Source organism: Acinonyx jubatus, chromosome A1, assembly GCF_027475565.1.
Source record: "Acinonyx jubatus isolate Ajub_Pintada_27869175 chromosome A1, VMU_Ajub_asm_v1.0, whole genome shotgun sequence".
Classification (NCBI taxonomy): domain Eukaryota; kingdom Metazoa; phylum Chordata; class Mammalia; order Carnivora; family Felidae; genus Acinonyx; species Acinonyx jubatus.
The window spans coordinates 170,680,871-170,708,156 of record NC_069380.1 but is presented as its reverse complement, the minus strand read 5'-3'; the positions used below and the strand labels follow the sequence as shown (position 1 = coordinate 170,708,156).

At 46.3% G+C, this 27,286-nt stretch overlaps 1 protein-coding gene across 3 annotated transcripts; it reads right to left on the bottom strand.

The window, feature by feature from the left end:
* Window positions 1-458: 458 nt before the first annotated feature.
* Window positions 459-23,174, bottom strand: LMAN2 (lectin, mannose binding 2). Of its 3 annotated transcripts, none has more exons than XM_053226060.1 (8): window positions 22,813-23,174; window positions 22,526-22,644; window positions 11,349-11,466; window positions 10,668-10,747; window positions 10,324-10,485; window positions 10,101-10,215; window positions 7,024-7,143; window positions 459-514 (listed from the first exon to the last, which is right to left on the bottom strand). In XM_053226060.1, exons 1-8 carry the CDS (start codon window positions 23,006-23,008, stop codon window positions 474-476), a joined length of 951 nt encoding a protein of 316 aa, XP_053082035.1. In that variant the 5' UTR covers window positions 23,009-23,174; the 3' UTR covers window positions 459-473. The 3 variants fall into 3 exon arrangements, with proteins under 3 accessions (XP_053082035.1, XP_014928225.1, XP_014928226.1); XM_015072739.3 differs by lacking the exon at window positions 459-514 and adding an exon at window positions 4,587-5,263; XM_015072740.3 differs by lacking the exon at window positions 459-514 and adding an exon at window positions 5,109-5,285.
* Window positions 23,175-27,286: the final 4,112 nt, after the last annotated feature.

Here is a 27,286-nt window from a genome sequence, read left to right as displayed (position 1 = left end):
TCACAGGGATGGCTTATCCAATGTGACTGGTATGCTAACAAAAAGGGGAAATCTGGAGACAGAAGGAAGACAATGTGAAGACTGCCATGCAATGATGTTGTCAAAGACGAGTGACAGGTCTACAAGCCAAAGAATGCCAAGTATTACAGAGAATCTCCAGAATTTAGGAAGAGGTAAGGATGGATTCTCCCTTAGAGCCATCAGAGGAAACATGGCCCTGCAAGCACCTTGATTTCAGACTTCCAGCCTCCAGACTGTGAGACAATAAACTTCTGTCATTTAAAGCCACCAGTCTGTGGTACATAGTTACGGCAGCTACAAGAAACAAATGTAAGTACTAACATGGCATATGTTATACTTAGTACATACTTTAAACTTACTTTATACTATAAATATTTATTTCACCTGATTTCCCCATCAGACTGTAAGTTCCATGGGGGACTGTAGTTCCTTTTGCTGTCGTGTCCCAGGGCCTACAACAGTGTGTGGCATTGAGTGGGCACGTCAATATTACCTGCAGAGAAGACCCCTACAGGTTAGAAAACTTGACATATACACGGCAGGGGAGAGGGCTATTCTTAGTCTCAAATAACAGAAAACATGACTCATGGTAGTTTGAGCAAATACAAATTTATTTATTTTACATAAAAGCCCAGCAGTCCAGGGCTGCAGCAGCCCTGGATGTCCTGAGGACACATGCTCCACCCAGCTCTGGTGCTCACTACTGCCCCCATGGTCACAGGAGGCTTTTGCACCTCTGGGGGTCACCCCCACTATCCAGCAGGAGGAGGATGGGCAAACAGCCACGCCAGCTGCCATCTGGTGCTTTTTACCGAGAGTCCCCTCGGCAGGCACAGCTCTCACAGAGCCACCCTAGCTAAGAAGCTGGAGAATTTAGCTAAACATCTGGCCTTCCAGCCATGAAACAGGAGGAAGACGAGGGAGCGGTGTCTGGAGCACTTTATTCAGCAGCGCTGTGGCTTGTGTGGAAGAATGAATGTCAGGAAATGTTTTGACAACTGGCTATACATAGTGGGAAAACCAGATCCCTACATCATACTCCACACAAAAGTCAATTCCATGGAGATTATAAACTAAGTCTGAACAAAATTTTCAGACTTTTGGGGGAAAAATATTTGGAAAAGATTAGTAATTGACATTAAAATATAGACAGTAAATCATATGACATTAGAAAATCAAAAGACACACATGCTGAGAGGTAATCCGCAAAAGCACATACCTGAAGATCCCATGAGAATGGGCATGTAACCACAAGAAAAAGGTGAGGGGCAAAAAAATTATACCACCATGGACGGATCCTTGAGGATACAAAAATCCTCAACCTGATTAGCTAAGAAATGCAAATTAAAACTTTTATACCTATCAGATCATCAATAAGTAAACATTGATAATATCAAGTGCTAAGAAATGGGCAGGGGGAATCTCAGTCACCAAGGTGGGAGCAGAATGAATACAACCCACAAGACCAATCTGACAACCAGTAAGACTGGAACGTACATAAGTTACAAGTAAGTTACAACCCGGCAGTTCCTCACACTTGTGCATGGATGGAGATGGGCTCCAGAACATTTAGAGCAGCATTTTAAGAGCAAAAACCTGGAAACCATCCAAACATCCAGCAGTGGCCAAATGGAGAAACTGGAGTCCACTCATGCCACATCTTGAGCTACATCTAATGCAAAGATTCACAAACAGTGCTGAATTTTAAGAGCTGAGGAATATGTCTGTGTACCATTTGTAATTTTTTAGAATGCAAAACGCTACTATGCGTTTAGGGATACATACCTCTACAGTAACATTTTTAAGAAACATAAAACAAAATCAGGGGCACCTGGGTGGCTCAGTTGGTTGAGCATTGGACTTCAGCTCAGGTCATGATCTCACGGTTCATGAGTTCAAGCCCCATACTGGGCTCACTGCTGTCAGCTTCAGATCCTCTGTCCCCCTCTCTCACTGTCCCTTCCCCACTTGCACTCTCTCTCTCAAAAATAAATTTAACGTTAAAGAAAGAAAGAAACATAAAAAAATCAGAATCCGCAGCAATTACCTCCAGGGGGGGGGGGCACCTATTTTGGGCAGGGGACAAAGAAGGGTGCAAATGCATCAGCCATGTTTCATTTCTCATGCTGTACAACAGGTGCAGTGATATACATTTATATCTAACTTCTATATGATGAAATAACTCTGTTTTTAAACTCACGTGACAGGGCACCTAGGTGGCTCAGTCGGTTGAGCATCCGACTTTGGCTTGGGTCATGATTGTAGTTTATGAGTTCGAGCCCCACAGTGGGCTCACTGTGCTGAAGCTGCTGTCAGGGTGGAGTCTGACTTGGATCCTCTGGCCCCCTTTCCTGCCCCTCACCCCCCTCAAAAATAAACATTTAAAAATAATAAATGCATGTGGCAAAAATGTAGATTACAGTAGCATGAACCCACATATATGAAAAAGCAGATGTGAGAACACAAATCTAACCTTCTAGGAAAGCACCTCCAGGTTTGAACTTTGAAAGGGATGCAAACAAGCCGCTGACCGCCAAGAACAGACCAGGACCACTTCAAGATCAGCCTTCAAATCACTAGTCTACACCTGCCACTTCTCAAGCCTATATGCTCATCTGAACCACCCAACGTGGTTGTTTTCAAACTGCCCCTGCCCACACCCCACCTTCTTCTTAAACCCAAACTGTAGAGCACAGAGGACTGAGTTTCATTCTCCAGATGTCTCCAACATGCAGCCAAAGGCAAGAGCCATACAGGACAGGATGCCAATTTGCCTAATAATTCAGGAATTCGGGGAAGGCCAAGATAGGGCCAAAATTAAAGGCCAAATATGGAGAGTGTAGTGCAGATTATGGTGGTTGTAGCAGCCACAGAGAGTTCCAGATTCCAGGCCTCAGTCATTCATGTCAGTACAGACACGGCACTCGCCAAGGAAGAAGATGCTCAGTGAGTCAGGAGCCACCCAGCCTAGCAGATTTTTGATGTCCAAGTGGGTTAAGTGTTGTGGAGAGAAATGAGTTAATACGTGTCAACTGCTCAGAACCACGCCTGGGATATAGTAAGCACTCAAAGTTAGCTACTTTTCAAGTAAAGAAATTGTTCTGGGGAAAGTGCTCAATAAAATATTTCTTTCAATAAGGAAGATCATGTTTTCTCTTACAGCTTCATGAACAGGCTCCCAGCCCCATGAGAAGAAAACACAGCTCAGAATTCTCTGTCACTGTGAATTTATAAACAATCTCTTGACATCTCACCTGCCAAAAGACGGGTCCTATGTGTACACAGGACACATCGACAGGGATAAGAGACCATGAACAGTAGATCAATGAAGAGCTCAGGGAAGTGAGGGTGAAAGACTGACAGGAATATATGTTCTTACTCTTTACCACATCTACTTCTATCCACTTTTTATAAGAATCTTATCAAGAATGTTAATTATAAGAAGCCTGGTTACAACAGGGAGACAGGTTGCTCTGTTTTTAAAATGGAGAGTTGGGGCGCCTGGGTGGCTCAGATGGTTGAGCATCCAACTTCTGCTCAGGTCATGGTCTCACAGTCTGTGGGTTCGAACCCTGCGTCAGGCCCTGTGCTGACAGTTCAGAGACAGGAGTCTGTTTCGGCTTCTGTGTCTCCCTCTCTCTCTGCCCCTCCCCCAGATAAACATAAAAAAATTTTTTTTTTTTTTTTAAAGATGGAGACTCAAATGTCATTTAAGTGGAAGATGCTGGGGGCACCTGGGTGGCTCAGTTGGTTGGGCGTCCGACTTCGGCACAGGTCATGATCTCCCAGTCCGTGAGTTCGAGCCCCGCATTGGGCTCTGTGCTGACAGCTCAGAGCCAGGAGTCTGTTTTGGATTCTATGTCTTCCTCGCTCTCTACCCCTCCCCCACTCAAGCTCTCTCTCTCTCTCTCTCTCTCTCTCAAAAATAAATAAAACATTAAAAAAAAAAAAGTGCAAGATGCTGAAGATGGCTCCGGAATGGATGGGGACACACTGTTCCATGGCGGGGTCAGGAGCACCGAAGAACAGTCTGGAGAGCAGAGGCAGGCCATGGCCAGGACAGACAGACCCAAGAAAGCTGCCAGATGATGCTACTTTCCTTTTAGCTGCCGGCTTTCTTCCACTCCCTGTGCCATCTTTCTCCCCTCGAGGCACCCCAAAGGGAATACCATTACCGACCCCAACCTGTCCTTCTGTACCCACAAATCCCTTCCAGATCTTCCTGAAGCCCCCCTTAGCCCGAGTTCCCTAGAGTTCGCTTGCACTTAGGTCCCACCCTCTGTGTGGTACCCTACATCTTCCCCTGCCCAGAGTGAGAGGCTCAGAGAACGTGGAAGATGGCACAAGGCCCCATCCCCATGACCTCATTTGCTATGTGACACTGGGCAAGTTTCGCTTGACCTCCCAGAGCTGTGCTTCCCCATCTGGGAACAGGGAGCACAGCACTTGCCTCCTGGGGCTGTGTGGCAAGGCCGAGGGGAGGAGGCTGAGAGCTGTAAAGCACTGGCCACCTGGAAGTTACTTGAAGGAAAAGAAAAGCAAGCCCCTTAGGACAGTCACACAGCTGAGGTTGGTTATTTCACTTTATTTAGCAAACAGTCACACTCTGAGCCCCACCAAATTGCTCCTCCAGCCTCACTCGAGGCTCTGCCTTGGGAAGAAGCTCAGAGGGTGACCAGAAAGGCCCAGGTTCCCCAGTCAGCCTCCTTTTCCACCAACACACACCGCACAGAACAAAATCACTGCTTGCATCGTCAGACACCCACCACAATGTGGTTGGGGGGCCCTCCAGTGTTCAAGAGCCACCTGCCAGGGCCCAGCTCCAGGCACAGACTCCTCCCTGCTCCTGAGATGGGTGAGGACCTCTGCCCCAGGTGTGGGGATGCCAAACCCTATTCCCCAGCCCTGCAGCTTATCCCTGCTGGGCAAGAAGCAAAATGTACGAAAATACTTTAATTATTTCTTTGAAACGGTTAAGAAATAAGGTCATCTTGTTTTTCTTTTACAATCTCAGTAAAAAAAAGTTCACATTAGTGCCGGGGCCCAAAACCAGGCCTTCCCCAGAGCAGAGCGCCGGCCGCTCAGTAGAATCGCTTGTTCCGCTCCTGCCGCTTCTGAAACACTACGGCCCCCACCACGGCGCACACGATGATGCCCAGGAGCGCACATAGCAGCAGCAGGAACACCCGCCACCCCGTCAGGGGCCCGCTGCGGAAGTTTCCCGTCGGGTCATCCACATTGTCTGGGGGAGAAGAGAGGGGGAGCTGAAGTGGTAAAGTGGAGAGAGAGGTCAGGCGGGCTCCTGGGAGACAGGGAGTCCAACAGGACTGAGCAGAGCAATAGGCCGCAGCCAGCCCCTGCTCACAGCTATACCAGAGAGGGGCGGGGGCATGGACACAGGAATAATCCCACTGGGACTGAGGTTCCCAGGGAGCAAGGCCTCAGGTGTCTTCTCTGAAAGGGGCTGGTGAAAACCGAATTCCTGGCCTCCCCAGGAGAGCCTGAGTCAGCACAAGGCAAGCCCAAGACCTGCATTCACAAGCCCCACCCTGGCCCCATGCAGTCAGTGGTCCAAGATCCTGACCTAGAGAGACACAGCCCTGGCCGAAAGCAGCCCTGACTTACACCTGGATGTATTCCATGGTCCCTAGGGGGGGAATCTCCCAGGCCCTCCATCCCCTGTCCTTCTTCTCCAGCCACACCACTTCTCTGCTTGCTAACATCAAGAATTCTACCAGAAACAAGGCCCTGACACATGAGATATTCTCCTGGAATCCCAACTACCCTGGGATGGGGAGCTCATAATCTCACTTTTAGAGAAGGCTGAGAGCAGGAACAGACTTTGTCAAGTTCACTAGTCTGTGGGTGAAGGGACAGGAATCTGGACTCAAGTCCTCCTGCCCTGTGCAGCCTCGGCCCTATTCCTGCCACTCGGCCTCCCTCCGGAGCCACAGCCCTAGCCCTCCACTCCTCACTGTGGAGGAGGCCTGGAATGCCAGGCGGGAGCCAAGCTACGTCACCCTTTCCCACACAACCTAACCAGGGCAGGCCTGCTGACGTGGTCTCACCACCAGCCTCTCTTTTCCTCTGCCCCCTTCTCTGCCTCAGTCACTAGACTAAGCCCTAGGACGGCACCTAGCCCATGGCTAGGCAGTGAATGAAAGCTCTGGAACCATCTGCTAAAGGAGCAAATGGATCAACAGGTCTGCAAATGAGTTAAGCCCTGCCTGGCCAACCTTATTGGGTTACTGGGTAGGTCAGAGCAGAGGAATTCTCTGAAAGCCCTCAGCCAGAAACCCTCCAATCAAAGGTTGCAAAAACAGTGGGTACACGGCAGGATTTGTTTAGCCCCTGAGATATTTGTAAGCAATATGAATCTTAAAAAAGTGAGAGGTCACATTAAGTGCTGGGTTCCACTCTGGCTCACACTCTACATGGTGACCTTGGGCTAGGCTGAGAGGCTCCTCAGTGCCCCCATCCTGGCCCATAGGCAAACTTCAGGGTTCTTGGATGTCTACACACATAGGAGTTTCACTTCAACCAGAACTCTTGCTCTGTGAGGAGAGACTGGTGGCTAATTAGCACCATGGAAAGAGTCCAGGCTTTGGGGCTTTGCAAAAACTCAAAGTTGATTCTTGTCTTTACTTCTTTCTAGCTGAGGAAACCTGGAGGACAAGGTGCCCTGGCTAGTGGCAGCACCTACTTCCCAGGTCATTCACTGAGACCACACACATGTTGTATCAGAATGCCCTGCATGCCACCTATACCAACAAACTGGCCCCTCTGGCTTTACTGGCCATTAACCCTGCACTAAGCACTAGCCGAAATAGGCACCAGGTGCTCACAAATCTACTCATTAGCACTGGCTGCTGATTCAAGACCCCAAGCCACAATCACAACTGGACCAAGCAAGAGCAAATGGACCATACACACTCAGCCAAGCCAGCCCCGCTGCAACCCCATACCAGGCCACCCAGGCCCAGGCGGGCCTTGCATACATACCTTTGGGTGACTTGAGGAAATTGACACTGGGCTCAATCTTGGTCCAGTCAATGTTCTCTTCATCAGGCGTATGTTCTACCATCAGCTGGAACAGTTTCATGGAGATGATGTCATGATTGTCTGTAGGATCAAGAGTTAGCTTAGGAGGAGCATGGAGACTGCCTTAGGGCCCATGGCCTTCCCCAGAGAGAAGCTGCTGCTCCAGTCCCTCAGAGTGGCGAGGTCCCCCAGGGAGAATTCTGCTCCTGCCTAGTGAGGGGTCTTTTTTCTTCCCAGTGACCCCCAGCTGCCCCTAGTAGGTATTCCAGGAGCTAGAATACCTCTAGAACTCAACAATAACAAACCTGGGAGGAGGCAGGACAGAAAAAAAGCATGGATTTTACAGTCAAAATCACCTGGGTCTAAATCCTGAGGCAGTTTCCTTGTTTGTAAATCCAGGTTATAATCTCCATCTTGCCTGGTAATCATGGCAAGAAAATGAGAAAGTACACACAAAGCAGAGACAGACTGCCCAGCAGATAGTATGTACCAGAAAAGGACCTGCATGTTATTCCACAGCCAATTGAGAAGTCTGATCTTCCCGAGGGGCAGGCAGGCAGCTGCCAGGTGCTCCCATCAGAGACCCAAGTTCATAATGCAGATGAACGACTCAGCAACCAGCTGAGGGTGAGGCTCTAATACCTGGGCAGTGATTGTCCCAGAAAACACTAGAGACAGGCTCAGGTATGGGCAGAAGATAACTTCTGCTTGACAGTAAATGACCACCCCATTTGTGAGATGGGGAGGTTGCGATCAGAGCCAAGACAGGGGTCCTGGTCCCTTGATTCCAGCATCAGTTCAGCTAACCTACTGGAACCTGAGGAAAAGCCTCATTTCAAGAGGAACTCTGTGGAAACCGGAAAAGGGACAGCCTAAAGAGCAAGGACCTGGCAACTGGGTCAGGCAGAGCCAAGTGGTATTTCAGAGCCCAGCACACACAGCCCCGGAGGCGCAGGGACAAGTCCTGACTCTGAAGTTCGACCAGAGTTTCCACCCAAGCTCTGCCCTTCCTAGGTGTGAACGTGGGGAAATCCCTTCAACTCTCAAATTCCCAATGGTCTCAGATGTATAAAAGGGAAAAGAGGGGCGCCTGGGTGGCTCCGTCAGTTAAGCGTCCGACTTCAGCTCAGGTCATGATCTCATGGTTTGTGAGTTTGAGCCCTGCATTGCACTCTCTGCTGTCAGCGCAGAGCCTGCTTCAGATCCCCTGTCTCCCTCTCTCTCTCTGCCCCTCCCCTGTGCGTGTACTCTCTCTCCCAGAATAAACAAACAAAAAAAAGAATTAAAAGGGAAAAGAGACCACTACATCATGTGACTCCCCATGAGACGCCTGCTGCAGAGGCCGGCATTCCCAACTCTCTGATTAATGGTCAGGCACTACTGTGTAGATAGTCAATTTCCAACACTCTTTATTGGGCCTCTCCAAATAGCCTTAGAGAGCATCCACCTGCCACAGATCTGGCTTTGTTTCCAGAACCTTCTCCTGACAAATGCTGATGTACTACCCAATGAAATTCCAGATAACCTGAGTTGAAGGACTATGACACAAGACTGACATCCAGCTGGTAACTAATTACCAAGTAATCAACGAGCAAGTAATGATTACCTGAAGCTGGGTAACAGGGGCAAAGGGACTTATTGGACTATCCACACTAAAAACTTTAAAACCCCAAAGCAACAGACTCTCTAGGAACCTCGACATTTCAAGGGTGAAGGGGAGGCTCTCAGAAACGTCTATCCTGAGGATAAATAAGCCCTTTGTCTGGTCCTATACGTTGCTTCCCACTTCTGGTCAGCAAGAGCTGACCCTGGGCTTGGTGCCAGCCCTCTGAGGACCCTGATGCCTTCTGAGGACCATGGCCAAGGGTCACTATAAAGTGTCACCCAGGCCTGGTGGCCCAGCGAGGCTTGCATAGGCTAGCAGCATCCCAATGCATACAGACACACTGTGGGCCAAAGAAGATAAGAGCCCTGACTTTATGAAGCTTACAATTCAGTTAAGCATACCTAGAAAATGAAATAAATTACATGGTAGATTCCAAGATGGTTAAATGCTATGAAGAAAAATAAAGCCAAGAAAGGTGGTAAGGAGTGCATAGGAGACTGGGGTATGTAGGAATCAGGGAAGGCCCCAGTGAGGAAGTGACATCTGAGTAAGACCTGAAGGAGGTAAGAATGAGGCACAGGTAAAAAGGCCAAAGCAGGAGGGCGCTGGTGTATCTGAAGAAGAGCTGAGAGTGATGTAAAGGAGCAGGAAGCCATGAGTCACGGCTGATGCAGTAGGGGAGGCATGGTACACAGGGCCCAGCAACCGCTACTGGGACAGACAGGGGCCTTGACTCTGCAGAAGACGAGAGGAGTGGCAAGACCTCATTTGAGCTTTAACGGAATCGCTGACTGAACTGGGAGAGACTGTTGGGGAACTGGTGTGGAAGGAGGGGACCACATGGGAGGCTCCTGCAGTTGTCCAAGCGAGTGAAGATGATGGCCTGGACCTGCCAAGTAGTAAGAGAGGAAAAGTAGTCTGTTGCCCTGAGAAGACAAACCTAGCAAGACTCACCAAAGGATGAGAGGTGGCGTGTGACAGAAAAAATAGAGACCACAGTGGCACCAAGTCTTCTTGGACTGAGCAACTAGAGTAACAGAAGTGCCATTTATGTCTTGGTGGCAAGATGTGGGCTTCAGCTATTGGCAGGTGAAGGCTGAAATGCCTGTTGGGTATCCAGGCAGAGATGCTGAGCAGGCTGTTGGGTGACACAGGTCTGGAAAGGTCTGGGCTGGTGATGGAAATGTGGGACCCTGTAGCATACTCAGCCCCTAGCTGCAGAGGGGAAGACTGCTGAGGGAGTGCTCACGGAATAAAGCCCCAAGTGTGACAACATTCCCAGATGCTAGAAAGTAGAGGAAGAAATCCAGGTGTGTGTGGAACCAAAGGAAAGAAGTTTAAGAAGGAAAGCTATCAACTATGTCACAAGCTCCCAACAGACCAGGGAAGGTCAAGACTGAGACTTAATGCCTCCCTCAGCCCAGATGCTCACCAGACAGGTCTCCGGTGCCAGCCGAGGCTCCAAAGTAGTAGCCAGTGGGCAGGCGCACTCCTGTGATGTCGATGCAATTCTTCCACTCGTTCTTGTCCTCTAGGTCAGTCATCACCTGCAGCCAGCCAGCAAGTCAAGTACGTGCCAGGTCCAAGCCCGCCCATCAACTTAAGCCTCCACGGAACTGGCACAGGCATAACCGGCCCCCATCCTGCCTGCTCACCGTCAGACGGCCACGGGAGTAGCGAACAGCCAGGAAGGTATCATGATCGCGGTTGCGGAAGTCAGCCGTGCAGCCTGCCAGCTCAGTCCAGCGGCCATCCTTGCTATGGTCGTAGGACAGGGAGCCATTGTTCACCATCACCGAGATGTACGGGAACACACGCTGAGACCGAGACACCAGTTACTCTATGGCCAGCCCATCCTGTGGGAGGCACTGGGGTAGCCCGCCACCCTGATCCCTGGAGGCCCCTTTTGTGCTGAGACCAGAGAGAAGTCTTGGTTCCCACCCCCCAGCCAACTGCCCAGTCCTTCCTGTCCTGTCTGAGGGAGAGAGCAGAGGCATACCTCTGTGGTCTCATCATTGGGATATGTGTCCAAGAAGATGGCTAGGCCATGGAAGTTGTCTTTGCTTCCAAACACAGGCCCTGGAATTAGAAGGAGATGCTTTTGTAATGGGAGATATTGGAGTTGTCCCCTGGGTACCTGAAGGACAAAGTATTGCCAGTATGGGTGGGGGAAAGGGAGGCTGATTTGTGGTCATTCACCCAGGAAAGAGAAGGGATCTCTAAGGCAGGAGGAGGTGTAGGGGTACAGCAGAGAGGACTCAAAGTTTGAAACCGTTAACTGTTGAGGGGTCAGTACCTGGACATGTGCTCTGACATGTCAGGTGACAAGGGGGCAGAAAGGACTCCTACAGAAGAAAGGAAACCCCATCCTCTGCCCAAGGGTCAGCAACTTTCTGTCAAAGGCCAGACAGGAAACATAGGCTTTGCAGCCACATATGGCCTCAGTCACAGTCTTCCTTGTTTTTGCTTTTTTAAAAACAGTAGAATGGTAAAATCCATTCTTAGCTGGTGTACAACACCAGGCCACAATGGGGTTTAGAGTTGAGCTGCAGGATCCAGCTATCCCTCTTCGCAAAGGGACACTCCCTAGAGCAGACTCGAGGTCCCAGGTTTCCTCAAAGAGGAGCTCCAGTGCCCTAACCTGGGCAGAATGCCCCCACCTATACAAGCACCTCCCTACCTGGCACAAGGCGGTCCCGGGTATACCACAAGGCAATGCCATCTCCATGGAGATTCTTCTTCCCTGCACCGTGGACTTTGAAGTGGACATGCATCTCCCAGTCCTTGAGGAAGCAAGGCTGGAGAGAAAGCAGAGAGAGCTACTTCAGAGCTCCCTGGGCCTTCCTGCCAAACAGAGGTGACCCATACAGGCCCATCTCCTCCGCAGAGACTGGACACTCCTCGAAAAAGGGGCAGGTATCAGGGTCACAAGTGCCACTGACCAACAGACCACCTCAGCATTCTCAGCAGGAAGAGAGGGGGGTGCTGGGCCTCCCAGGTGGGAAGGAGGGAGGTCACACAGTGTCCCAAGCTGTCTGAGGCCCAGACTCTGCCCCAGTCTTCTCTTGAGCCTGGCCACAGGTTCTCACACTGATTCACCTTCCTCAACACCAGCCAAACCCATCAGCCCTGTTTCCTTTCCATCTCCACCGCTCCTGCCCCAAAATCTTCTCGAACTAACCCTATTGGAGCCACATATTTTACAAAAAGAAAACCCATTCAGAGACAAAATAACTTGTCCACAGCAGGTATGGATGGTCTTGACTCACATTCAGATCTTAGAAACTTGTATTGTGTCTTCTATATCTCCCATGGCCTTCACGCCTTTAACACAAAGTGCAGCAGTTCTTTTCTGGTCTTCCATCCCCACTGTCTTTCCCTTCTAACCAACCTTCTGGATGACTCCAAACCCCAAGTTCTTGGCCAGCATACCTCCTGCCTCTTGCAGGCCCAGCCGAACTTCAGTGTGATGACAGTGCCAGGGCTGGGGGGCTGGAAAGGTCATATTCTGGGATCTCTGGACAACTGTGATACGAAAGAAGGCAGATACACCCAGGCATTCAGGAACATCAGGTGCAGAGCTGGACACTGTCCACAATAAGGGAAACAGCCTGGCCTCATCCACTAGAAAGTTCCTCATGAAAACTAAGGTGTTGACAAATACTTTAACAGGAACCCACTTGGAGGAAGTCTGCAGTTGGGTACATGAGCAAGTATTTAAACAAAGGCCCAGGGGGCGCCTGGGTGGCTCAGTCAGTTAAGTGTCTGACTTCAGCTCAGGTCATGATCTTGCGATTCTTGAGTTCAAGTCCCACATCAGGCTCTGTGCTGACAGCTCAGAACCTGGATCATGCTTCAGATTCTGTGTCTCCCTCTTTCTCTTTCCCTAATCTACGTGCACACGCTCTCTAAAATAAACATTTAAAAAAATTAAAATAAAGGCCCATCAGAAAGGCAAACTAGAACAAGATGTTGTTGACTTATCCAATTGGCAACTATTAAAGAGATCATTAATACCAGTGTAGATGAGGATGGAAAGAAACACATGTTCTCAATCAATGGGATTATTGATACTCCCATCTTCTGGGGGTCAATCTGGTTGCTGCGGGTTTTTTAACAGACTCAAGACAGATCCATAAGCCTTTACACCTGAAGATACCAAAGATACTAAGCGAAAGAAAGTAAGTTGCAAAAGTGCTTTTAAAAAAAATTCGTAGGAGCGCCTGGGTGGCTCAGTCAGTTGAGTGCCCAACTTCAGCTCAGGTCATGATCTCACAGTCCATGAGTTCGAGCCCTATGTCAGGCTCTGTGCTGATAGCTCAGAGCCTAGAGCCTGCTTCAGATTCTGTGTCTCCCTCTCTCTCTGCACCCCCCCCCCAACTCATGCTCTGTCTCTGTCTCAAAAATAAAAACATTAAAAAATTTTTTAATAAATATTAGTATATATAGAGAAAAAAACTAAAAGAACATGAACCAATATTAACGATAGCTGACTTTGGTAGGGGAACTACAAGAAATGTTTACTTTCTATGTTTGAATTTTGTATAATGAACATAATTCAAAAAATCAAAAATAAAAGATCAAAAACAAAAAACTTTAAGGGGACCTGGCTGGCTCAGTTAGTAGAGCACAGGACTCTTAATCTCGGGATCGCTGGGCATAATGCTCACTTAATTTTAAAAGATGTTTAAAAAAATTAAAATAAAAAACTGAGAAACTTTACATCCCACCATGGGTGATGTGGCTTGTGCATTCACTGATTCATCAGTGTACAGTTTCAGTCAGCTGTGGGCATCAAAAACCAAGGTGATGAGACCCAGCTCCAGCCCCTAAGAATGCAGAGCTGGTGGACACCTAACAACAGCTTGCAAGTAGTGTGAAATCTTAGCCTTCCCAGCTCTTGGCCAGTTGTGGCTCTGGGGAATCTGCAGATTCTACAGGGGGCAACTGAGAGATGAGGAGACAGATAGATGGACAAAGACTCTGCCCCAAGGCCTACTGAGAGAGTGGAAGGCCTGGTGAACCAAGCTTGCTTTGGGCTGGAACCGCAAAGACAGCAACCCAAAAACAAGAGTGAATGAGGAAAGGCCCTCCCAGGGGCAGTAGCTCAGCTTGAGCCTTCTCAATCCCTGAAAAGTACATTAAAGTGACTCACCCAGGCCTCAAATCTTTCAACAAGCAATATTACAAATACAGTATCTGGCATACAATAAACAACCAGGCACATAAAAAGACAAGTTATCAACAAGGCCAGAAAAGAGGGAGAAAACAGGCTGATGGGAATTCCAGATACTGGACTTTCAAATAACTAGTTTACTATAATCAAGGGGATAAATATAAGATGGAGAATTTCAAAAAATAAAAGAAATTTTATATATTTTTAATGTTTATTTATTTTGACGGGGGATGAGGGGGAGAGCGAGAGAGAGAACAAGCAGGGAAGGGTCTGAGAGAGGAGACAGAATCCCAAGCAGGCTCCATGCCACCAGTGCACAATGCAAGGCTTGATCTCATGAACCATGAGATCATGACCTGAGCTAAAACCAAGAATGAGACACTTTAACTGACTGAGTCACCCAGGTGTCCTAAAAATAACTGGGGAAAAAAAGGAAAAAAAAAAAAAAAATCACACTACTAAAAAAAAAAAAAAAAAACAGTCCTAGAACTAAAAAAACACAGTAACTGAAATTAACAATGTAATGGACAGGTAGATTAAAAACAGATGAAGAGAGAATCTGTGATCTCAAGGCCAGAGAGGTAAAAAAAAAAAAAAAAATAGGTAGGATGAAGCAGAGAGAATGAATGGTAGATACAAAATTGTCAGTAAGAGAGAGTGAAAAACTCTAAGATACATAAACTGGAGTTTCAGAATGAGAAGTGAGAGAACAGGGCAAAGGAATATTTAAAGAGATGTCCAAGCACTTACTAAAACTGATTCACAGACATTTCACCACAAATCTTAAATCTTACAAACCAAAGAAGACAAATAAAAAGAAAACCAGGGGCACCTGGGTGGCTTAGTCAGTTAAGCAACTGACTTCCGCTCCGGTCACGATCTCATGGTTCGTGGGTTTGAGGCCCGCACTGGGTCTGCACTGACAGTGTGGAGACTACTTAGAATTCTCTCTCTCTCCCTCTTTCTCTCTGCCCCTCTCCTGCTTGCACATTCTCTCCCTTCTCTCAAAAATAAATAAACTTAAAAAAAAAAAAAAAGAAAACCACACCTAGGCACAAAAAGGAAGGGAGGGAGTCAGTTAAGCATCCGACTCTTCATTTCAGCTTAGGTTATGATCTTATGGTTCATGGGATTGAGCTCCACATGGGGCTCTGAGCTGGCAACATGCAGCCTGCTTGGGATTCTCTCTCCCTCTCTCTCTGCGTGCACTCTTCCCCCCACCCCTCTCTCTCAAATAAACATTTTTAGAAATAAGTGAATAAGGGGCTCAGATGGTTAAGTATCTGAGTTTGGCTCAGGTCATGATCTCACAGTTTTGTGAGTTCAAGCCCTGCGTCGAGCTCTGTGCTGACAGCTCAGAGCCTGGGGCCCGCTTCAGATTCTGTGTCTCCCTCTCTCTCTGCCCCTGCCCCACTTGCACTGTCTCTCAAAAATGAATAAATATTTTTAAATTTTTAAATAATAAAATGAACACAGGATTCTATGCTTAGCAAATGCATCCTTCAAGAATGAAGATAAAATTAAGACATTTTCAGATAAAAAAGACTTTTTAAAAAGAGACATTTTTATTTATTTATTTTAGTTTATTTATCTGAGAGAGGGAGAGTGCAAGCAGGGGTGGGGGGGAGAGAAAGAGAGAGAGGGAGGGAGGAAAAAAATATGAATCCCAAGCAGGCTCCTTGCTGGCAGGGCTCAAACTCACAAACCACGAGACCATGACCTGAGCCAAAGTTGGACACTTAACCAACTGAGCCACCCAGACGCCCCCAAAAAGAGCCATGTTTAGATAAACAAAAACATTAAAACTGTCTTTCATTCATCAGAGAGAAAGAAAATTATCCAGATGTAAAGTCAGAGATTCAGGAAGGAACAAAGAACAAAAAAAAAAAAAAACAATAAATATGAGGGTAAAAAATCTAAATAAATATTTGCGTGAAACAATGTTTTAAAATAGAATTAAAATAAATGACAACAATGGAGTAAATAAAGTATTCTAAGATCCTTGCATTGTCCAGGAAGAAGGTACACATTATCGTTAGACTTTGGTAAATATGGCTGTGTTTTAAACTCGAGTAATCACTGAAAAATTGGGAAGCAAGCAAAGAACTTTCGAGCTAGCAGAAGAGTAAAAATGGAATAAAAATTAACCAACTCAAAAGAAGACCAGAGAGAAAAATGAACAGAGAATGAGGAGTACAAACAGAAAGTAAATAATAAAAAAAATAATAACTTAAAATTGTTTTAATTTTTTAAATAAAAATAATAGGAAGGTGGATTAAAGCAAAACACATCAGTAATTTTACTAAATATGAACTGCATTCTGATAAGGGTACATAAGGTCTCCCTGTATTATTTCTTACAACTGCATGTAAATTTACAATTATCTCAAAAAGTTTAATTTTAAAACTAAATAAAGGGTAAAAGCCTTAAACTCAAGAGCTAAAACCATAAACCTCTTAGAAGAAAACACAGGGAAAATCTTCACAACACTGGATTTAGCAAGATTTCTTAGATAGGACACGAAAGCACAGACGACAACAACAAAATAAAGTGAATTTCATCAAAATTAAAAATTCTTGGGGCACCTGTGTGGCTCAGTCGGTTAAGCATCTGACTGGCTCAGGTCATGATTTCACAGTTAAGAGTTCAAGTCCTGCATCAGGCTCTCTGCTTCAACGCAAAGCCCACTTAGAATCCTGTCTCCCTCTCTCTGCCCTCTCCTGCTCACACTTTCTTCCTCTCTCTCAAAAATAAACAACAACAACAAAAATTCTTGCACATCAAAAACATCAAGATAATAAAAAGACAACCAAGAAATGGAATAAAATATTTCCAAATCATGTAACTGGGAAGGGATTAATGTCTCCAGAATATAGAGAACTCCTAAAGTTAAAAACACAATTTAAAAATGAACAAAAGACTTGACATTTTTCCAAAAAGAAGATAAACAGCAAATAAGCACATGAAAGAATGCTCAACGTCATTAGTTATTAGAGAAATGCAAATCAAAACTACAAGATATCCCCTCACACTCATTAGGATAGATGGCTATCATAAAAAACAAAACAAAACAAAACAAAACAAAACAAAAAAAACACAGAAAAAGTGTTGGCAAGGATGTGGAGAAACTGGAACCTTTACACACTGCTGGTGGGAATGTAAAATGGTGTAGCTACTGTGGAAAACAGTTTGATTGTCCTCAAAAAGTTGAATATAGAATTACCATAGGACCCAGCAATTCCACTTCCTAGGTGGGGAGGAAAAAAAAAAAAAAGCAAGGACTCAGACACTCATACACACCCGTGTTCTTGACAGCGTTATTCACAATAGCCAAAAGGTGGAAACAACCCAAGTGTTCATCAACAAATACATGAATTAACAAAATGTGTACACACACAGAAGAATATTGCTCAGCCATAAAAGGAATGAAGTACTGACACAGGCTACAACATGGACAAACTCTGAAGACATTATGCTAAATTATAAATTAATAAGCCAAACACAGACAAATACTCTAGGATTTCATTAAATGAGGTCCCTAAAAGAGTAAAATTCAGACAGAAAGAAGAATATTGGTTACCAGGGGCTCTGGGGAGCAGGAAATGGAGAGTCACTGTTGAATGAGTACAGAGTTTCAGTCTGGGAAGATAGGAAAATTCTGGAGATGGACGGCAGTGATGGTTGCACAACAAGGTGAATGAACTGCCACTGAACTGGACACTTAAAATGGTTAAGATGGTAAATTTTATGGTATGGACATTTACCATAATAAAAAATGTTTCCCCAATTTTCTTTTACACGTGCAGCTACATAAATACGATAATCAAATTAATTTTTTATAGATAGCCATTATATTCCTTTTAATGTTTATTTTTGTGTGTGTGTGAGAGAGAGAGAGAGAGAGAGCACGCGCGCGAGTCCACACATGAGAAGGGGGGGGGCAGAAAGAGGGAGATAGAGGATCCTAAGTGGGCTCTGCATTGACAGCAGACAGCCTAATGCAGGGCTCAAACCCACGAGCCAGGAGATCCCCACCTGAGCCAAGATCAGACACTCAACTGACTGAGCCACCCAGGCACCTCACCATTACATTTTAAACACCGTTTAAATGCCAAGGAGCATCCTACTGAAGAGAACGGTTTCATAAATTAAATGATTTAAAAGTGGGGGAAAAAAGGTTAAAATGGTAAATGGTGTTATGTGTATTTTACCACAAAAATAAACCAACAACCCCTCAAAAGACTAATTACATGGAGTTTACAAGAAAATAACTCTAAGTCATAAAGAAATGGAAAAAAGGAAAAGGACAGAAAAAGATACAGCATGCAAACACTAACCGAAAGCAATCTTGTGTAGCTATATCAATAACAAAATTTAAAAAGGGACATTTTAATAACAAAAAAAATAAATAAATGTTAAAAAAAAAATGTTAAGACAGAGAGAGAGAGAGCATGAACGGGGGAGGGGCAGAGAGAGAGGGAGACACAAAATCGGAAGCAGGCTCCAGGCTCTGAGCCATCAGCCCAGAGCCTGACCCGGGGCTCAAACTCACGGACCGCGAGATCGTGACCTGAGCCGAAGTCGGATGCTCAACCGACTGAGCCACCCAGGCGCCCCCAAAAACATTTCTTAATAAAAGATTCCCTTTACCAGGAAAATTTTGGCCTCAAAAATCTGTTAAGCAGAAACTAACGGAATTACAAAAGTAAAAACAAATCCACAGAGAAATTTTAACATACCTCTCTTAGTAATCGATAAAAACAAGCAAAAACATCAGGAAGAATACAGATATTTGAACCCAATCAGTAAATTTAACTAAGGACCAAACAGCACACTGTACTCAACGACCTGAGAATCCACATTCTTTGCAGACACACACAGAAAATTTTCCAGAAACCAGACCATTTGCAAGACTCAACAGACCTCCAAGAAATGAAATAACAGATTGCATTCCTTGACCATGGTGAAACCAAACTAGATATTAACAACAACTTAATTTTCTAATAACTAGAAAAACTCTTATATATTTGAAAAAATTTTTTTAAATATCTCACCTCCACAAAAGTTAGCCCAGAAACCAGATTCCAAACAGTCTCTTTGGTGCCCAGGAGTTTTCTGTACCTGAGAACAATGCACTGAGCTAAGACCCCAAGCTGGTGCAAGGTGTGCCTCCAAGCAGAAGGGCAACTGAGAACAGGGATATGAGAAAGGAACACCTACCCTCCTGCCCCTGGTATGTTCATAGGGAGAGGAGTTTCAGGAAAGAGTACACACAGAAGTTGAAACCTGGAAACTGATTCCTACAGGACTATCTGGGCCTTAGAAAGTCTTTGCACGTGGCAGATTGAAGACTGTAGATCAGTGGAGGGAAATGCCAAAAGAGAGACAATATAAAGCCTCTGAAGGATTTTAAGCAGGTGCAGGTGAAGTACCAGCTGGAACGGACTTAGAAGCTGATTTTGGAAGGAGGACTCGACAGCCGTGGTTTTCCACCCTAGCTGCACAGCTGAGCCAGCTGGGGAGCTCAGAAATCTTAATGCCCTGACCCTCCCCCGAGCCAATTAAATCAGAATCATGTGGCAATCATAGAGCATTTTACACTTAGTGGTTTCCACGTCCTTGCAACTAATGGAAGGCAGAGCTAATCCAATAGTTAACTGATACATCATCATTTTGATGAAAGATCACTACATGACTTTGAGTTTATAAACCAACAGAAGTTTAAAATATTGAGTGTCCCTGCTATATCTCCATCTACTATTTAAGTAAACACAGATTCTCAGCATTCACATCTATAAAAACACAAAGAGAAGTGGTGCTGAGGCCTGTCTCATTCTGACAATAATACCCATCCAGACAGGGACTGGGGGGACAACAGCTTATTGAGATGCATTTCAATAAATTTTTACTTTTACAATAATTATCTCAAAATTGTGTAATGAATTTATTTTGACCAACTGTGTATCAATAATAATTGTAACACCCCCCCATATTAAAACTTAGTTTCAAGGTCCCAACAAAGTTAAAATGTTAATTTTTTTCTAATTTATTTTTATTTTAGAGAGAGAGAGAATGGAGGAGAGGGGCAGGGAGAAAGAGAGAGAATCTTAAGCAGGCCGCATGCTCTACAATGAGCCCGACGCAGCACTGGATCCCAAAACCCTAGGATCAAGGCCTGAGCCGAAACAAAGAGTCAGATGCTCAACCGAATGAGCCACCCAGGTGCCCCCAAAGTTAAAAGGTTTAAATTATTATGCTTATTTTAGTTAGAGAATAGAACAAGCTAATCAAGAAGAAATTTTCAAGCATTAAATACATGGCATAGGATAAAATTGTGTGGGATGAGATGAAAACACACATTGAATTAAAAAAACTGATGTATAATTCAGGCTGATTCACAGTGTTTAAAACACACAATTGAAATATTTAGATTCCACTGAACATACTGAAGAGTACCAAACAGCTTTATTTTAAAATGGCAATATTTAAATATGCTAGAAACTACATCATTTGCAAATATTCAAACTTACAATAAGTAATTTGGGATACGAACTTTTAAAAAGCACAAGAGGATATATACTTTCAGACAGTACATCAGCCAAAAAAAGTCAACCACCACCTCTGCAGCCTCCACACAAGGCTCCTCAAGATGGGGCCCAATCAGCCCCTTGGGCATCCCCCTATGTCCTGTGCTCCAGTCAGTCTTGAGACTTCACCTTGGGGCCACTCCATGGTCTGGACCTCTCCACTGAAACAGCACAGCTGTGTTTTTCTCTTTGCTCAGAGAACAGCAGGTGCTTAGGAGTGTTTGCTAATTCAGTCCCTCTCCCAGGTGGGGGCACGCAACAAAGAAAAGTCCAGAAACCAGCTCTCCAGCCCAGTAAAGGAAGAGGTGGTTCTTGGGAAGCACTAGGCAGAAAATTCTAAGACTTCCAAGCAATTTCTTTCAAGATTTACAGGAAACATTCCAACCTTTTAAGAATAACTGCAGGGCCAAATAGGAAAGGCCCTAGAACTGAATAGGGACGTGGGGGAAGAATACATTCCAGACTAAAAATCTGATGTAGTATAGAATCCTCTCAGCCCTGTGACATTGCCACACCACTGACAATGCCAACCAATAGTTATATATACAACCATAATTAAGTTACTTGTAGCTGAACCAATTTCTAATAGTTCTAGTCCTATTTGTACCTTCCTTAAAAAATAAAAAATTTAATGCTATACTGAACTCACTTCCATAAAAAATGTAACACTACAGTATAATTTTTTAAAATTATCTGGAAGCCCTAAGACAGAATAATGTGACAGAATGTGACTTGGGGAGATAAAGTAGTTAATGAAATATTGAGTGGGTGGCACTCAAGCTGAGACACACCAGATGAGAAAGAACCAGGCAGGCATGAAGAGCCAGAAGGCAATGTGCCCAGACAGAGAGAACAACAAGTGCAAAGATCCTGAGGCAAGAAAGCAGCCAGAGAGGCTGGAACAAAATTACTAGAATGAATGGAGACACCAGGCACCAGGGGCCAGACTGTATAGACATAATGCTTGTTTATCCCTTGATGAGAGACCCCAGGCTCTGAGGATCAGAGTGAAAGCTGAAGAAAGTAAACCAGATGTCCCTAGCAAAGGAGAGGAGGAGTGGAAGAGACAGGCAGATGAGGCAACACAAGGACAGCGTAGTCTCCCAGAACTTAATGAGGAAGCCACTCAGAATGGACCAAAGAACAGGGTGGAGAAAACTAGGACAATGGCCAATAGCTTAAGCCATGGGAAGAGTTGGAATCAGGTAGGCAGGGGCAGCATCTGCCCCAAGCTGTGACCCAGCCCAAAATTATTCCCCTTTCACCCCTTTCCTGACCTCGACCTCCTCAGTGTGGAGTCTGTGTAGCGACTTATCTTGGCCACTAGTTATGTATGACATGCCAGTGACACTCGAGGTTCCCTAACCTCTAAAGCAAAAGTCACAGAAATTAAAACTGCCTACAAGTCCAGCTCCTCTATACCACTGATGACAAGATCATCAATGAAACACTGGGGAAATGGATGGAGTCTGCAAGTATTTCTAAGGGATTCCTCCACCGTACAGGGGTAGGGGGTCAAGTGTAGCAAGTGAATTGCTGGGCTTAGATATCAGACAGATCAGAATTTAAACGTTTATACCATTCGCTGTGTTAGCTCTGTATAAAGCCACAATAGCCAACTATTTCAAACAGCCTGTTTGAGAATTAAATACAATAAGGCATCATAAGGCCAGTGCCTAACACACAGAAACCACCCAATAAAGATGTTCATTCCATTTATCCCACTGTTGAGGGTTCAATTCAGACAGCCGGAGAGTTCCGTGCTTACTAGCTACGTGACTTTGAGAAAGGCACTTTCAACTCTAAGCCTCAGCGTAGTCAGTAAAATGGAAATAACATCACTTACTTCACAAGGCTTTTGAAGAAACTAAATGAGAAAGGTGGAAAGTGTCAGGTGCAGTTCCTGACACGTCGTAGCTTCAATAGTCATTACCTTTAATGTCACCACTGATGAGCGTTACCAAGATGAGGAAGACCTGGGCGGGAGAGAAAGGTGCCAAGCAAACCTTCGAACTAAGCTCAGGTCTGGGTGCTGCAGAGACTGGGAGTAGTGGCTTACTTAAGGGTATACCTAACCTCCTGGGAGCCACCCACCTGGTGGTTCCAGATAGAGCCCTCTTTGCTGCGCTCATCAGGGGTCAAACGCACGTACTGGCTCGTGAGTATAGTGCTGCCTTGGAAATCCCAGAGGGGCATGGAGCTGGAACCGACCCCTGTGGGCAGAGACGAACAGAGACAGGTGCGTAAGAAGCCATTCCAGGACTGGCCTTGCCAAAGACAGGAAACCCACAAAGCTGCTTTGCTCAGGATAAAGGAACTCCCTTGTCCAACCCTGTCCAGCCTCGCCCTCACCCAGCACCCATTCCCGCCCCAGGCCTCACCTTGGTAGGGCTTGATAAGCGAATGCTCCCGCTTGAGGTGTTCACTGTTGCCGTCAGTTATATCTGCAACAACCGGCCCCAGCAACAGAAAAAGAAGTAGAGGTGTAGTGGGGCCAGGGCCAGGGCCGGGAAGCCCAGGCCTCCCCGGGCACCGCCGGCCCCAGCCCCAGCGACAAAACCAGCCTTCCGCCGCCATTCTCCGTTCCTCTCGGCCACTTCCGCCCTGGGACTTCCGCCTTCCGGGTGTCCCATCTAATGGCCTCCGGCCGGAAACCCTCCAAACCTACTGTCACCGGGAAGTTAAAAAAGCAAGGCCTCGCAGCCGGAGGGAAGGCGGCTTTATTTACCGACCAGCTCCCCCAGCCTGGTCGAGTGCTGTTACATCTCCTTAGCGGCTGCGAGGAACCTGTCGGCCAGCTTCGGCAATGGGTTCTTATGCGCGACAAGAGCTGCAACCAATCATTGAACAGCACGTTAAGCTTGTGAGCCAACGAGGAACAGAGGGATGGTTTGAGTCAGGGGAAGAGCGAGGGTCCTCTGCGAAGCGAGGCGTGCTGGGACTTGTAGTTTTTTGGGTCTTTCGCTCAGGCTGGAGAGACGAAGACTACAACGATTCTGTCAACCTGCCGGTGATCGAGTCTGGACTAACGTTTCTCAGAATTGAAGGCGGAGGCCTGAACTCCAACTCCTGTGCTCCCTCGGACTCACTGGATGGCCCTAGCTAGTTTTCTTTAGCCGTCTGTGGCCCCACCGCTCCCCAGCATCCCGCCTTCAGAAAAATAGAGGGTGTACACAGTCCCAGCTCCTAATACCCAATCGAGTTTACGCAGTAGGAGCAGACCGAAATCCTGTCCGGGACCCCAGTGTTAGTTGGGACCCATCTGGATCCAAACCATGTTAATGCCCATCTGCTGCAGCTGGAAGCAGCAGCCCTTAAAGGTTGAGGAAAGATGACTGTGGGACAGAGGTCAAAAACTGCTGGCCTACAGCCGGATAGGGCTCTGTTTTACCTGCTCATGCTATTTCAATACATGATTCAAATATCGATATTTTTGGTTTGGTTTGGGTTTTGTGGGGGCTTGGGGGGGGGGGAGAGGGAGAGAATTGAGTCGGGGAGGGGCAGGGAGCAAGAGAGAATCTTAAGCAGCCTCCACACCCAGCGTGGAGCCCTACTGGGGGGGGCTCTATGACCCTGGGATCATGACCTAAGCCAAAATCAAGCGACCGACACCCAACCAGCTGAGCCACCCAGGTGCCGCTCAATATTTTTATCTACTTTTTATTAAAAAAAATTTTTTTTAACATTTATTTTTGAGAGAGAGAGGCAGAGCGTGAGCAGAGGAGGGGCAGAGAGAGAGACACACACAGAATCTAAAGCAGGCTCCAGGCTCTGAGCCATAAGCACAGAGCCTGATGCGGGGCTCCAACTCACCAACCACAAGATCATGACCTGACCTGAAGTCGGACACTTAACCAGTTGAGCCACCCAGGTGCCCCTCAATATATTTTTTTAACGTTTATTTATTTTTAGAGAGACAATGCGAGTGGGTTAGGGGCAGAGAGAGAGGGAGACACAGAATCCGAAGCAGGCTCCAGGCTTTGAGCTGTCAGCACAGAGCCCTTCGCGGGGCTCGAACTCAGGAGCTGTGAGATCATGACCTGAGCCGAAGTCGGACATTCAACCGACTGAGCCACCCAGGCGCCCCAATCCCCTCAATATTTTTAAACTGAGAGACTTAAATTCATATTAGAAATCCAAATTTCTAGTTTTTCAGGAAAATCTGAAGATCCAACCACACTAGGCCCATGAGGCCCCACAAAAGCTTTCCTGTGCTGAGCTAGCCTCCCCTCTGGCCACTAATTTATAGTAACTCTGGCCCCTCTAGACATATGAATTAATGACCGCTGTTACAGATCAGAGGGGAGGTGGGGATCCCTTGTTGGTTGCTCCTTTATTTAAAGAAGCTGTCCCTTGCGGCACCTGGGTGGCTCAATCAGTTAAGCAGCTGACTCCTGGTTAATAAAGAAGCTGCCCTTTGGGATGAATGAATTTATCAGGGTTAAGTGCTGAGACATCTTTTCTGGATCACATATTTTCAATAAGCTTACTATTAAAGTAATATGCTCGTATACGTAATACAGAAATATAATACAACAAAAGTTCCCTGCCACTCCCCTCCCTAGGGGTATTCCCTTCCAGAAATTATATCTATACAAACAAGAATATGTATGTTCCACTAGACCTCTAGGAAGGGTGGGATTTTTGTCAGCTATGGCCACTTCTGCTGCATCCCCAGCATCTACAACAGTGCTTGGCACAAAGGAGGTGATTAATAATTAGTAAAAATATGAATATTTGTTCTAAAACCTGGAATTGGATCATGCAGAATGAGTAGGAGTTTACCAGCAAAAGGAAAGGCATTCTTAGCAGAGGGAACAGGAGATGCAAAGGCCCAGAAGGGTGCTCGGGGGCATATGGGATGAAAGCAGTTCAGAATGGCTGAGGAGAGGTGGAGGAGGGTATAGCTAAGGCCAGAACTTGAAGGGCCTTCAATTTCCCAACTAAGGAACATGGCTTTTTTCCAGAAAGCACTGGGATGATTTTAAGCATGGGAGGGGCCAACATGGTTTTCTCTGACTATGGTGAAGAGAAAAGATTGGAGGGGCATAGCAGGTGGGGAGACTGAATAGAAGGTTATTATGGCCAAATGAGAGACAACAAGGCCTGAGCCCAGGAAGCCTCCAGAGGGAAGGGGGATCAGATATTAAAAATTGATCTACTGTGGGAAGCCAAGGAGAGATAAGCTGAGAACAGTGTTCTGTGAGCTGGAGGTAACCCACTGCTCTCGTGGAGTGGAGAAAATTAGATAAGGACTAAGAGATGGGAAGTTCTGGGTTGGCTGGGGTCCCTGGGGTAAAGATGTGGTCAAAGGTAAAATTGGCATCCATAGTTCAGAGGTGGGCAGAGGAGAGGATGACCTTAGCAGGGGTCAGAGACTGTAAATGGGCCTTTTCAGGGAGGAAGATGAGGTCTTGGCACCTGGGCTTGTGATGGCCCAGGAGCAGCTCCTGGCGCCCAAGCACACTTATTCACAACAGTCTCTGACTTGATGTGTAACCTTGGGGAACTCATTTGTCTCCAAGTCTCAGTTTCCTTATCTGTAAAATGTAAATAATGAGCACCACTCACAAAGAGGTTGTGAGGAACAAATGAAGTTGGGAGAAGCCCCTGTAAATGGTAACACCCTTTATGAAGCCTCGGCCCAGGTCCATAGCCCAGCAGACAGACAAGCAGTCTCCACTGACATCATACACTCCATAAAACCCTCACAGGCACATTGACATTGTCATGTCAATGGCACCTTATTAAGACCACTGCTGGCAATGCTCCAGGCTCCAAATCAACTCCCAATATACACACCAAGTCTGACTGAATCCCTCTATCTGGGTGGCCTGGAGCAAGGTGTCTGGAGAGAGGTGAGTCAGGGCTGAGTGAAGAGGTATATTAAGTAAGGTAACACTAGCTGCTATCAAAAATAGACTTTAATGTGTAAAACAGCTCAAAGTTTATTCCTCACTCTCATAACAGCACAAAGCTAGTGTTTCTGGTTAATGGGTGGCTTGCCTTTGTGCCCTAATACAAAGACTCTGTCTCCTTTCTTCTGTGGCTCCGCAATCCCTTAAAGCCTCATCATCTTCTGCATCCAGCCAAGCTAAAGGGGAAAGAGAGAATGTGGAGGGCACATACTACTTAAAAGTCTTAGCCCGGAAATGGTGCACATCATCTCACTCCCATTTAATTGGTGGGACTAGTCACATGGCCACACCTGACTGCAAATGAGCCTGGGAATTTAAAGTTTAACCATGTGCCCAGGAGGAAGAGGACATGAATTTGTGGTGAAGAGTCAGTTAGTTTCTGCCACTGAAGGGTTCAGGTCATGGCCCTAGAAGAGGGCAGTAGCGTAAAGGGTAGAAAACAGTAGAGGCGCCCAAACCAGAGTGGTGGGGGACATGAGGGCTCTAAGCCCGTACTTAGGGTAAAACAAGTCCTGTAGTGGGTATGTGCCTGTGTAAGAACGAGGCAAACTGAGGACTCTGGCTAAAGGGCCTGAGTTCAGCTGGCACTGGGTCAGGGCTGGGAAGGCATGGTGTCACTCTTCAGTCGACAGTACTACACCAAGGTGGAACTTTTATGTGGGTGGAAATGAATGCACACATGTCAAACACAGATGCAACTGATCCATTCCCCTGCCTGGGTGGGTAAGCATGTGCATACCTGCTTGCACATGTCACTGGGGTGGCTGACTACTTATACACCTATATGCAGTTGTGCCCGCCACATGTCCCTGTCCAAGGGACTGTACATACACCCAAGTGTTTCTAATGAAGGGAGAGTGTGTGTTTATAACATGCACACCTGGATGGTCTGTGTGTATATGACCATGCATGCAAAGTGGCCATCTGTCTGTACATG

Excerpts from the sequence above, each read along its gene's own strand:
- LMAN2 (XM_015072739.3), bottom strand. The coding sequence starts at position 23,008 with ATGGCGGCGGAAGGCTGGTTTTGTCGCTGGGGCTGGGGCCGGCGGTGC. Across the intron at positions 11,467-22,525 it reads GCTCTATCTGGAACCACCAG|CCTTGCTTCCTCAAGGACTG; the intron begins GTGGGTGGCTCC and ends CTTTCTCTCCAG. Across the intron at positions 10,486-10,667 it reads CCAATGATGAGACCACAGAG|CGTGTGTTCCCGTACATCTC; the intron begins GTATGCCTCTGC and ends TCTCGGTCTCAG.